The following is a 14,149-nucleotide window of genomic DNA, read 5'->3' as shown; positions in this document are numbered from 1 at the left end:
TGCTGGAAAAATTGCTTTATCATTAAGTTGCCATGGATCAAGAACTATTTTCCAACTACTGCTAGCGGATTTGACCCTCACCGTGTTAACGAATGATCATTTGGATTTGTTGGTTAGTTGTCTTCAATAAAAGAAAAAGATTATACCCACCCGTTTCTTAAAAGAAACCAACTTATTAACAAATCCATCCAAAACGCAGGAGTGCCAAATGAGTTATTTGTGACAAACCCTATTGCTGAAGGATTAGTCAGGATGCTTTAGGTCAGTGTGCAGGACTGAAACAGACCCCAGTTTTCATTTGCTGGACATAGTGCAACAGGCTGCAGACATACCTGACATCTCAGTGTGCACTGGAAACACTGCACACTGAAATCACAGTGTAAACACTGCCTTTTCAAATCCTTTCCAGTGATCAAACCCCGATTTTGAATTCACAGCCTTTGGTTCTTGAAAATTAATATGCTGACGTACCCTCACAGGTTTTCCATCTGTGCCAATGGACACAATACCCTGTAATGAGCACTGATGGCATGCTGAAGCAGTTCTTTTGTGCATGTGTGTGTATGTGACCACTTTTAAATATAAAATGACCGCAATATGCAAGCAATTTCCACGTGAAGGCTAGCTTTCCAGATACATGCGTAGGACTGCTCAGTTGTGCAAATCCAAAATGCATTGTATGGCATGTAATTGTGCCCTTGCATACGCAAAGGGACGGGACTGCAAGCATAACCTGTGCAAGGCTGGTGCAGCTGCTTTTAAAATATATGGCCCCTAGTGCTATTATTAAGCTGGTCTGTCAGAGAAATGAATATATTGCCCCTAGTGCTCAAAGTTTTACTTGCATATGATTTCCCGTCTGCCTCTTAATATGGACTGTGTTATTTTTTCAACGCTTTGCACATTCTCTAAGGGTAGTTGCAAGAGCAACTACATGTAAATGGGGACGACGGGGCTCCAGATTTGCTACCGCTGTATTCCTATCTGTAGTTTAGGGTCAGGTAAAGATAACACATCAGTTATCCTTGCATCAGGGCAGCAAAATCAGAACCTAATTCAGGGACCATTATCATCAGCAGGAAGTTTTCCTCCAGCCGAAGTTAGCAGCTTTTGATTTCGTTCAATATTTGAATTTGAAAAGCTTAACGGGGCTTGGTTATCAGCTCCTTTTCCATGCACAGCAAATCTTTCCTTGCCCTAATACCTACCAGCAAGGTCCTAGCAGTTTGTGTGTACCTAAAGAAGGCTAGCATCCAAATCTTTTCTTTCCCATCTTAACAACCCCAACCGAGCAGCGTTTGCTTTGATAGGCTCCTCCTCTGAGGCTTGATTCACCTAAGAGAACTGAGGTAGGGAGTAATTGTGGTCATGGAATCTTGCTAATTATTTCCATGCCAAAAAGGGAGTTGTATGCATCACCATGCTGAGCCTTTCTCACAATGGAGCCTCACTGAGCTATTCCTTAGGACTATTTAGAAACAAGAATAAATTGCAGAGTTCAAACATTTACTTATGGTATTGTTTTTTATGCCAGGAGCATTATCTTCTGTGCAGTGTTCTCCCCTGCTCCTTAATGGCTTATAAGACAGGTGCCATTCTAAGAACAGCATGCTATTTCCCTACATTTGTAAAGAAAAAGTTTAAGGGCTAATAAAAAAAATTTAATTGATAAGGATATTTAATTGATTGCTTATCACATAGTCTTTCTGATTCTACAGCATCCTTTGGTGGAATCACAGAGTATGGTATGCAAGACAATTTGCTACCAGGGTACGGTCTACAGTGTGCAGTCTAACACAGAGATACCCAAGGCAGTTTTAACTGGGAGCCAGTAATATTAAAGCTCCCCACAGACTAATTTGATGAGTTCAAAAGACAGCTTTGTGGTGCCAAAGACAGACTGCTGCTGGTTATCAAGCTACCTTTTTTTTTAAATTAGTGCACGTGTTACTGTACCCCACTGAAGAATATGCACTCACCCATAAGAAAAGTTTCCATATGAAGAATGAAAGAGGGTTTGTTCAAGCAGAGGAATGAATGGTACCCGCTGGGGAACGCATGTGGCACGTCAGAGTCAAACTACAATAGCTTTGCTGATTGCCTTAATATTTCAAGGCAGGGCAGCGGACAAAATGCCCCCAGAACTCTTCTAGAAGAGTAACTGCTGTTTATTTCTTAGCATGTTTTTATTGTCATTTTCTAAACTGAGTAACTGTGGGGCATGATAACTTCAGAAAGAACATAAATAATTAGGTACAAAAATGATACAGCAGTCAGTGACCTTTTGCAAAGAATTCACAACCGTTACCAATTAATGAAGACATCCAGCTGCCAATGCAGGGGACCCACCACCACTTTTTTCTGCATGGTTATTAGAAAAGTAATTTTTCGTGACCTATTGGAACATCTTTTCAAGAGTTTAAGAGCTACCACATTTTCAAGCATTTACGAAATCTTCATTGGATAGCTTAAGTAACTTCAGTTTAACCTCCTTTAATCTTGTCATTACCAGAGACAGTCCTGAAGGTACAAAATATCTCTGTTCTATTTATGTCCTCCACAGTCATTTCAGATAAATCCAATTTCATGTCCAATTTACAACAAGAACAAAGCTAAATTCTCAGCAAATAGCAAGTAAGAAGAAAAAAATCGGAGGGGAGTAAAGTTTGATTTTCAAGCTTAGAAAAACAGTATTCTGAAAAACAAGAAATCAAGAATTTCAATCTCCTCTTCTAAATCAATGCTTACACTGAAGTATTGCCAACAAAGGAATCTGAGAATATTAGACTCTACCAGCACTGCTTTGCTGTGCTCCCAGATGCAGTAGTTGAGAAATACTCCTGTAAGACAATACTTATTTTCCACTATGGAGACTGATGTCTCAGGCCTCTTCCTAAAGGACTGAATACACAAACCAGGAAAAAAAAAAAAAAAAAAATCTCAAATTTAAATCAATTCACATCTGCAACCAAGTGGAGGCATCTCACGTTAACCGGACTATCCATCATCTACAATGTGTATACCATGCAAGACTTCAAATTGGCAGAAAGAGAGAAACTTGCAGTGTCAAACAACTCAGGCTGCTTTGTGCTCTGTCACTCGTGGCTCCAGGTGACCCTGTCCCACTGGCTTCCTCACTCAGATTTAAGAAACCATTAAGAGTACGAGTGGAGACATACAGAATTACAGTTAAGACCGTGAAGATTGTCTTTATTTGATGTTCTGTGGGTAGAGCAGCTGAACAACTGAGTGCATGCTTTGCTGCGGCAGGAGCCTCTACATAAAACGCGTAGACTTTCTAGAGGGCAAGGCAGAGTGCAGTAGAGGGGGCAGAGGGGTTTTTTAGGTCATTTTCAGGAGGCTGTGCCAAGTGACACACCAGCAATGCCTGCATCTGTACCTGTGATTGTACCTTAAACCACCCAGAACTGTAGATGGGGTCGTTAAAACACACGTGCTGTGGTCACAGCCCCCTGGGAGCCCCAGCAGTTGTGCAAAGGGAAGAAACTGCTATTTCCATGCCCACGGTGTGGAATGGATGCTGGGGAAGGTGCTTCTAATGAAGCCACACTCCCCTATCTCGTCACAAACAGCAGGTGAACTCAACAGCACGTGGCTTAGTTCTCTGCATAAAGCCCAATTATATGTCCTTTGTGCAGGGGGAGGTGGATTTCTCACTGGGAGTTTTGAACATTTCTGTCATTTTCACATTCATCACACAAAAGGATCGAACCCCAGAACTCAGTCTTCCCCTGCCCCCGCCTGTTACAAATACACCCTTTCAACACTTTAGGCTTTTTACATTATGCACTTTCCCTAGGAGATATTCCAGATGCCACTGAAGGACTAAAAAAGCCAGGGAAGACACCTTTGTGTTCCCAAACCCATTAATGCTTGAGAGCTTTCCATATCACGCTTGGATGATTCTGCAATCAAACATACTTTCAAGGGCACTCTGTAAGCAGCGCTTCTAATGGACTTTAAATTTAACATGAAGCTCCATTAGAAAAATAAATATATAAATAAAATACATGATCTTTATCAAGAAATCAAGATAGGGAAGACAAGCCTTTGATGCAAGAAGGCAACGCAGGGTAGGTGACGTGATTAGCACATCTTCAGAATTCCGATGAGGCGCAGTTCTGTGCCTTGCTATACACACGCACTGCCCGTAGCCGGCTCAAGGCAATATTGCTGTGGCTGAGGTCAGCTGCCTCCCCCTTAGCCCATGCTCATCTGAGAGGACCGAACGCAATTTGAGTCACATCAGTTCTAATAACAGAACACCCTGCCAGCACCGGAGGGGGAACGCCTGTAACGGTGGAGAAGCGGTAAAGAGTCACTGGTGACAATTAGTTCAGCAGGTGCAAAGGAAATAAGTGCCTTAGATATTTCTGTGTATTTCTATAGAAGCGAGACTGACATGCAGTTGAGTTGGAAGAGGTAAGGAACATTCCTACCTACGTGCGCCCAGGGACTTCAGCCCTGTTGCTGACAGCTGTAAATGCAGGCACTGGTGCAGAGCAGTAGCACTTCCAAGTCTCACCCACACTGACCTCTTGCACAGCTGAATCCAACATGAACAATTATGGGTTTTTTGCCCCCAGGACAGCCACCCAGATCCAAGTCTAGATTGCTTATTGCATATACAGGATGGCTGACCAAGATGACACCTACCGGTTGGTTGGTGGTCTAAATAAGACTGAAAAGAGCTTATTGAGAGTGGCAGGGTGATGGGGAGCTCTGAATATCAGACTTCACACTGTTTAATTTGGTTCCACTGCTAACACATCTGAAATTAGACATGAGCTACAGCTTTTCAGCCAGGGCAATATATCAGGGAACAACAAGAGCAGACCTGCTTCCAAAGGGAAGGTGACACAGGTAATGAGCTCACCAACAGGGCACAGCTCCACAGAGAGAGGCAGGCAGTTGCAGAAGGTCCGACCACCCATCATCAGGCAAAGACAAGGAGATCAAAAAGGGCTGACCACCCCCTAGGCCTATGTTTAAATGATGCTCCTGAACCTATGGGCAGAGGGGGTGGGTGGAGGCCCCAGGTGATGCTGGTCAGGATGATCAAGACCTACTAGAGCCCTCAGGGCACTGACACTGTAAATCTTTATCATATAATTCAGTCCTCAGATCACAATTCCAAGCAACATGTATTCTTATTAGCGCCTCTTTGAATTTTTATCAAAGGAACCTGGGAAATGGGTGAAAGAAAAAAGGAGTAATTCTCCAACAAGCAAGTGAACTCTAAGTTTTGCTTCCCGTGAAATAATTCACTGTTAAATTGATCTCTGGAATGCACGATGGATTTAATAGCGCTACTCTCTTATGTAACATTTCCCTTCATTATTCTTTAACGGCACTCAAGCTGAGAGTCTCAGGGCTTACGCTGCGCTCTCACTCGCTGCAAAGTAGGGCTGCAGAGCAGGTTTCTCAGAGAAATAAGGGAGCAATAAAACTAGCCCCGGCAGGCACTTCCAAAGATGAAACCGAGAAGCACTGTCAATCTTTACTAACACAGAGCACAGCAGATGAGGTAATGCAGCTTGTAGAAGACACGAGGGCGAACGATTGATTAGAAGCAGGGCTGAAAAAACAGATTGTCTTCCTAAACGTGGTCAACACCAGTTCCAGCCTCTTTTGTCCTCTAATGCCTTTTTCTCATTTCCTTTGATAATCCTTAAGTGAGTGGAAAGCGTTTCTTATCTGATCTATCAGACCAAATTTTTGCCTTTTTTTGTTCCTCCCTGCACATAGGCACTACGGAGGCTGTGCACAGGTATAACAGAGCAGAATCAGGCCCATAAGCTGCTGCTTGTTGGAAGTATGAAGCCTATTTATAAACAGACATGTTTATTTTAGAAGAATGTGTTATTCAAATGCACAGTTAATATTCAAGCATGAAAGCTAAAATGTCTCCTTCCAGCCCCTCCAGCTTTCCTTTCCAGAGAGACCCCAAAGTACATACTCAAATTTTATGATCAAGACATTCAATATTTAATTGAGCCTCATTTAACTGCTTAACACTTTTAAGAGAAGCTCTCAGCAGGAACTCAGGGGGAAAACCCCAAGCTGTAAGAGGTGGGATGCCAAGCTAAGGAGGATAAACAAAAATTCTTTGGTTCCTAAATCTTCCCTAATAGGATTTCTCATTTAAGTCCTTCTATATGTTCTTATTTATAAAGCAGGAATTATATAACTTAAAAGCAACACATGGTTAAAGCTGTCATGGTGATACAACATTTTTTACCAGTGACCTGTATTTCAGAGACAGTAGTTCTGCTGAATGTGTTTTAACATAAGCTAATGAATATGGCATTCAAATGGATTCATCTGGATAAATTTTCCTAATTTGTATGTTGGCTGTAATAAGTTTTCAGAGACTTAGCTGGAAAGGATAGTTTTTTAAGCAAGAGATTAAAATGCATGACCTTAAATAGAGCCCTCCCATCTGGTTTTCTTCCAAAAGTGTCTCAATTGCCTCTGTCATTAAGAACACAATACTGCTCTTTCTTGGGCTTTCCAACGAATATAGTTATGTTCCTGGGAAAATATGGAGAGAAAGAGCTAAGACCAGTCAAATGGGATGAATAGGAGAAAGGATTTTGAGCCTTAGGAAATGCTGTTCATTTACTTATGAGGATTATGTACACTGTATAAATAGCATAAGATTCTCTAGGAACATTACACAACAAACAGACAATTATATCGCAGGATTGCTGATTAAGAAACACAGTACAGGTTCCTGAACAATGCTATTACTCAGACCCAAAACTCTAATCTATTTCTTATTTTCCTTCCATCAGTGTGACTCTAAAATAACTCCATTTAAGTCATTAGGGTTTTACAGGCTGGAGCTGGCAATTAGGCTGGGAAGAGTTTTTGGACAGTGACTATGTACTCTCCATTCTGTGCCAACAGGACTTTTCAGAAATTAACACTTCAAAGGCTAAGCATTAGATTTTGATCTGGGTTAGAACAAAATGCATCCGACACAACACTGTTGAGATCAGCAGACCATTTACTACAGATTTACACCTACAGGGATTAGAGCAAAAAAAAAGTCTGCTACTGCATCTTGTTCAAAGCTAGCGCTCCATCTATGCTTTTTGCTTCATATTTATGATAGAAATTGCATTCACACATCAGAGACATTAGAGAGGATCAACTTTCTCTGCAGTGATTCTTCATTTATGCTCTAGAGTCTCACCTAATCCTGAACGTGCTGACACCTATATGAACTGTACAGGAAGGCAGAGATCCTGCCTGGAAGAGCTGCCAAATTTACTTCATTTAAGGACTTTGTTTTCAAAAGCTGCTTGAAAGGAGTCTCATCTCTCTGCAACGTTACCTTATGCACCCAGCTAGAACTATACATTTCTATATTTCATGTTTTTATTTCTGGAAGAGGGGTTTGGTCCTCGTGGCATACAGAAGGTATCTTGCATGTACCTATTTCCACCTTGCCTCCCTCCCTCTCCTTCCTCTGCCCCCAGAAGCCCACAGTGGGTCTTCTTAGCTGGGTGCAGGCTGCAGGATGCCCATGGAGCCATGTGCCACACAAAGAGCAAGTATGACCTAAGAAGCGGGTGATGCTTGTGGAAATCCAAGCAATGCTGTTCAGCACGCTTCTGAATCGCCCCTTCACTGAGTGTCCCATGAGTGAGGCCAAACAGGAGCCTGTTAGATGTTCAGTTCCTGCGCACGCCACGGGGAACCCCCATCTGGAGTGAGGAGGGTACAAATGGCAATGGCAGAGACTCCACAAAGGTCTCTCTCATCTGTAGCACAAAAGCTTAGTCATTATGCCTGAGCATAGACATCCCTGAGGTCACGACATGAGGACAACCTATGAGCTGTGATCCTCTTCAGACTGTGTCTTTTTGCACAAATTGCCCTTGACAGCATCTTTCTAGGCTCCCAGAGTGCCCAGCATTCCTTATGAAGCGGGGTGATGTGCAAGGGATCGACAGCTTTGGAGACCCTGCAGTGGTTTTACCATCCTTGTGACAGTTGCTATTCCTTGGTCTGTCACCATCAACCTCTGCTCTTTCCATTCCTCTTCTCTCCTGAATGTCATCTGCGTGATCAAGTACGGCATCAGCCAGGTTACGAACACTTTCACTGCTTTCCTTTCCATGCCATGAATTGCCCGTTCATCCAGCCAGGGTTGCCATCGCAATTGTTCCCAAAGGAAAACCGGACCCACCTCGCAGCTCCACAGCCTGAGAACTCCCAAGGTAACAACAACTTCTCACCAGGAATAAACTGTGGAATGTAGCTTTTCTCTGTGAGGTTTTAATTACAGTTGGCGAATGCACATTTACAGCTGGAGATGGGGCCATGTGTGATATCAGCAGAATAAAATGCCAATATCAGTGACTGTATCACTGTTGCCAAACAGAATTCATCTGGAAATTGCTTCATCATTTCGAGAGGTCTTGGAAAATGCTTTAATCTCTTCCACAGAGATTTCAGACTGGGATGGTTAACACTTACCAATTACATTGTCTTCTCAATTTTAACAGCTAAATCTTCATTCCACCTATACTGTTAAAGGTTGATTTAAACCATCATATTCAAAGGTAGAATTTGTTGACAAATCATTTTTGGCTTAGTGTCAGGTTTGTCTTCCAATTAAAAAATTAGTCCTCATATTATTTCATTTCCTAAGGAAACAAGACTTATGCAATTACTCTCACTACATATGTGTTCTGTATCTGCGTTTACATTATTTTGTCTGCCTTTCATAGCTTCTGCACCTGTTGGCCAGTTTCAACCAAATTTTACAGATTTATAGACATTGAAGTCCTTGCAAGGTTTGTGAAAACAGGCAATCAGGAGTTTGCGAAAGCAGTCCAGACCTAGGTCAAAATGCCTTCTCTGCAATCGATATTCGTCCTACCTGGTGGTAACTCATTCGCGTCCACACTTGCTGCAGTTACACCTTGAGTAGAGGTGTAACATCAGAACAGAGGCAGACTCAGAAGTGCAATGGTAAAAATTGCACAGTCTCAAAAATCTGCTCCCCGGAGCAGCGTGTGAGCTTAGTTACCTTTGGTAGAAATCACAAGCAAGTTTGTTCATTACAGTGAAATTACCCCAGATTTACACTGTCAAAACTGAGAAGAAACACTGCCTTTACATAAATTTAATTACATTTAGTGGCAAATTGTTAATCTCAGGATTGTGTTGGTTCCCTTAGGACTTCTGGAATAAGGGCTGCTCATGGGAAGGTGTGTGAACCAACAAAGTGGTGGAGACAGAACACGAGCCTGTTCTGGCCCATGCACCAGTCTGATTGTTAGCAAATATTTTCTGACCAAAAACTGAAATAATAATTAAAAAAAATATTGATACTGGCTAGCACGTAAGAAGGAATTCAAGTCAATATTCAGCTCCATGAATAAATACTGCAGCACTGGCAGCTATACGTAATAAAACTATACTTTCTATTTTTTTATGTGAAGGTCTGTGAGACCATGAACTTTCCTCAGTGCCATTTAAACAGGCACTTTTCAGATTTAATACTGTGCTTTGTGTTCAATCTGTACATTTCATTATTGTAACGACTCAGATATGTTTCTTGCTTTGTGAGATTTTGAGGGAAGAAAATGGATGCAGTTTTCCTTATTAGCCAGTCCTTTTCCTTGTCTCAGTGTCAGGCTTGCTGTGAAGAAGACTGTCAATTTGTTTCATCACATGCATCCCAAGGCGGCCTCTTTTTTGTCGGCCTGACTCTCTTGTGTCATCACAGCATTCGTGGTCTCAATCTCAGAGCACTTCTTACTGAAACACGTGAATACAGCCTTGCTCTTCCCAACGATTACAGCTGCTTCTGCTGCCCCCTTACAGCATCAGTGTCAGTATATAAAATTATATATATATTTAGCCTTTTACAAAGGATAGAGGTCCCACATTTTTGAAGCACCTTTGAACCTGGGCAGCCAACACTCTCATTATTTAACAGCATACTGACGCTCTCTATCACTAACCTTTGACAATAACGAAATGGTTTTCTGTTTGCAAAACTCTATTTTCCATGCGGGCTTCTTTCTCCTGGTTGCACCTATGGGCCTGTCTCAAGCCACTTCAGAGGAAGAAGTTTCTCTAAAAGAAGCCAAATGCAGCATTTAAAGCCATTTTCCCCTTCTACTTCAAAGACACCTTTATTAAAGACACCCACTGCAAAACGCTTTCTGTATTACATGCCAGAAACAAACTCTCCTTTATCCATGGTATATAACAACCCAGACAAACCCAGAACTTCCCTTATACAGGAGGTGTATTAAGCTGGTAAGGCCATATTTATTGTGTTCACTTTGATAAGCTTGTACGCCGGAGTAGTTTGAAGCAGAAGGGATTGAAAAATCCTGATGTAATTGCTGCCTTCTTCATGTCCGATGCTGCCCACAGGGCACAGGAGCACGGAAGGGCATGAATAACAACACTCATAGCCCGCCTGTGGAGGAATTGACTATAGGAACTTTTTTCCCACTTCTTCAAGAACTTTCCAGTCATACGCCTATCTATAATCCCTCTCCCCATCACTTAGACAACATTCTGGCTCCTATTCCCCTTCCAAAATGCCCCTTTCAACTTCTTCCCCATATCATTCCCAATGCCTGCAATGCCCTTCTTATCCATCTGCCTTTCCCTACCTTACATCATCATCTTCTCTTCAGAAAAATCCCTTGCTTGCCACCTTCTGAGGTGTTTGCTAGTGTTCAGAAACAGATGTTTTTCCTTATGTTGGCTTGGATGGAGGTTGGGACGAGGCCATGAAGCCCTTTGGGAAAAGAGTCATGTTACGGATGAACTGCAGAATGGGGGATAGGGATGGGGATCATTTTGGGACAAAAGTTTCTGGGGTAGATTATTGAACTTTTTCACACAACACTTAAAACTTCCGACCAAAATACTGTTTTGAAACAAAAAATTGAAAAGATTCAATCAAAAAATGACAAAACGAAATATTTAGATTTTCCAAAAAATGCAATGCGTTGAGGTGGGTGGAGGAGAATGATTCATTGAATTTTATCAGAACCCACAAATAATGTTCATTTTGACTGGGAGATCCAAATTCTTTTTCCCTGTGCCATTCCTTTATGTTGCTGGGTATATTCCTTAGCTTTTCACTGCTCACCTGTGAAACGGTGCTAACAAGGCTTCCCTACCCACCTTTTAAAACTCATTAATATTTATAGAACACACTGGTACTCCAAAGAAAAGTAGTTTCAAAAAGCGAAGTATCTTTGTTACATTAATCCACAACACTGAACACCCACTTAATTTGGTCTACATAAGGAAGGAAGAAATGATGTGGGGGAAAAACAACCCTAGCAAAATGCTATCCATTTAGTCCAACATACTTTGTCCTACAGTACATAGCAAAGGGTGAGATATTTCACTTCACAGAGGCAAATTGCTGGAAAGAAGAAAAAGTCATGGTACTATCTGTTAAAAATCTGTTTCCTCTTACCCAAGACATAAATCTCGCTGTTGACTACAGCTGTGCTGAAGCGGTATTTGGAGTACTTCATTGGCGCACCTTCTGTCCATTTGTCTTGGCCTGGGTCGTACCGAAACGTTCTGTTACTTAATCGATCCGGCTCATCGTCAGGCAGATCCGTCTGTATGAAATATGACAGCCATATAATAATACAACATTTGGAGCCCTCTGCACACGCCTGCATGTAATTAATCACAGCAGACAGCTCAGCAGATAAATAACATAAACACATCAATTATAGCTGCAAAGTGATTCATGCTCACTAGGGTTTAGCAGCACCCATGACTTGTGGCTGGGAGTACAATGTAAAGGCAAAGGAATAAGGGGGCATCTATATTCTGCAGCTATAAAGCTGAGGATTTGGGTAATAACAATATACTCACGGGCCTGGCTCTGGCAGAATGTGCCTTTTTCACAAGGCTGCTGTAAAGTCCTAATAATAATAGAGGGAAAACCAATCTCTCTGACATTTTTTTCTTCCTGCTGAAGGTTGAAATCTATTCCCACTGTTACTTAGACTGTACCATGAGTTTCAGGGAGGTACTTTGCTGGCCTTTCTCAGGCCTGTATATATCCATAACTTATTCTGAAGTCATTTGCACGCTTATTTAGTCAGCCTAACCAGCATAATGTTGTTTAACTGCTGTAACTTCAATAGTTTTCATAATAAGCTCCTAATCCCCCGCTATATCTTTGCTGCCATAATATTCTTTTTATACTCACTCCTACTCCTCTTGTTCTCTCTAATCTTCCCCTTTCTCTGCCTGTCTCATATGATGCAGGGAATTCAGATTATGTTTTCTGGGTACGACACCCTTGAATGTAAGCAGTAGGCTGTGGGGGGAGGATCCTGAAATATTTTGGGATGAAAGGTTTCACATAGAGAGTGAGAAGGAGAGAACCACTTTGCTTGCTTGTGTTGGTGTTATATGTGCTCTTGCTTTGCTTGTTATTTTTCTTTGCCAAAAGGCCTTTCCAACATTAATGTCACAGACAAGATAGTAGGAGGCAAAGTAGAAAGTAAATGTATAGCCCCATGGTTACTCCCTGTGAGGGCCCAGGGGCACGCTCTTCCTCCATGGTAAGCGTGAAACACTAACTTATTCCCTGAAAGAGGGGTAAGCTGTGTATTTTCAGCACAGAGTAAGCATATACTTAGGAGCAGGAACCTTCTGACATGCTGTAAATTCACATCATTTTTGTGGTAACGTTCACCTCACAGCGCACCCTGTGCTCTTTATGTACAGAAAACATAACATCCAGCAGCCCTGCTCCCTGTCTCGGGGTCTGAAACCTTCCTCTCTCAGCCTCACCAAGCACTTTCTTCCATCTTAAGGGCCCCCAGTCACCAGGGCTGGAGTAGCTTAGGTTTTTAACTCCTCTGGCGTCAGCGAGGCCAGACCAACACTGAGCCAGAGCAATGCTGCTGTGAGTTGCGCCCTCGCCCTCCTAAGCTGTCATTTTATGTCCTGGCTTGACTTTGTCTTGTCTTGTTTCAATTGCAAAGCCCGAGTGGGAAGGGAACATGTATTTATCTCTGTCCTGTAACGGACACATGCATTTATGACAGTCTATCAATGCTGCGTCGTTAGCATTTGTTCAGGATTGACAGAACATTCAGTGCTCTTGGAGCATGGGGACAGCTCCTGGCTGGAAGAACTAATTTGCTTTCACTGTGCAGCTGTGGTAGCCCCACGCGTGCGGTCACTACATCTGACAGGTGAGCGTGGGAGATACATGGCACCAGAAGAATTCAGCACTCTGCAGTGCCGGTCTTGAACCACTTTTCGGAGAGCTTTAGCCGATTTGTTCTGATCTGTTCAGGTACGCCCTAATCTTACAAAACTATGGGTTTTAATCAATTACTTTCATCTGCTCATCTCAAGCCTATTTATATATAAACTCAGACCCCCATGTGTTGTTACTGATAGTACTGGTCAGCAGGTATGCACTTCAGGTGTTTTTGAGGTTCCTGTATTTTTTTTAAAACCATTCTAGGCTCGGTATTCCTGACTTGTGCTTCTAAGCCACCTTTCCCTCTTACAATCTGTTCTGAGAACTATTAAGAAAGACAAAGCTGATTGTCTGACTTCAACATCTGTCTTTGTTATATGACATCTCTTTCAGTTCAAGTTTTTTCAGATTGTTCCCACATTAAGTGTTTTTATGGTTTAATTCTTTAAATAGTGAGGTAACCTTGCTCACTTGTTTCAGCATCAGAAATACTCTCTGATCTTTCTGTTGTCTCCTTTGGGGACCCCTGCACTCAGGATATTCAAAGAGGTGAAAATCTTGTTTGCTGAATGCATCTCACTTTTAAATGCTTTAAACAGTAATTTATTTCAAGAGAACACAAACCAATGAGATGTGATGACAGCCTGAACATACTGCTGTTGGCAATAAGGATTACAGATGCTTTACTTCATTGTTAAGTAAATGTGGGGCTTTATCTTGAATGCTCAAATTTAAACTGCATCAAGCAGTAAATAAGAATGGGCTATGCTCTTAAAAAAGATATTTTGCACTGGGAGCAGCTGGAGAGAGCAAGCAGTGTTCCTAACATCCATCTTCCTTGTAGCAGAGGTCTGTGTATTCCCCGTACGACTGAATACGGTACCCGTGGCC

The 14,149-nt window shown here is 42.1% G+C and overlaps 2 protein-coding genes across 5 annotated transcripts in view; one reads left to right on the top strand and one right to left on the bottom strand.

Moving 5' to 3' along the window:
* MGLL (monoglyceride lipase) overlaps positions 1 to 14,149 on the top strand; it is a 107,529-nt gene that overhangs the window by 569 nt on the left and 92,811 nt on the right. The window lies entirely within an intron of this gene.
* KBTBD12 (kelch repeat and BTB domain containing 12) overlaps positions 1 to 14,149 on the bottom strand; it is a 35,125-nt gene that overhangs the window by 16,900 nt on the left and 4,076 nt on the right. The window contains exon 3 of the mRNA XM_040590866.1: positions 11,495 to 11,645. Within this exon, the coding sequence (XP_040446800.1) occupies positions 11,495 to 11,645 (151 nt within the window). The remainder of the gene's footprint in view (positions 1 to 11,494; positions 11,646 to 14,149) is intronic.

The sequence above is a fragment of the Falco naumanni genome, chromosome 4, assembly GCF_017639655.2.
Source record: "Falco naumanni isolate bFalNau1 chromosome 4, bFalNau1.pat, whole genome shotgun sequence".
NCBI lineage: Eukaryota > Metazoa > Chordata > Aves > Falconiformes > Falconidae > Falco > Falco naumanni.
This window is presented reverse-complemented; position numbering and strand designations above follow the sequence as displayed.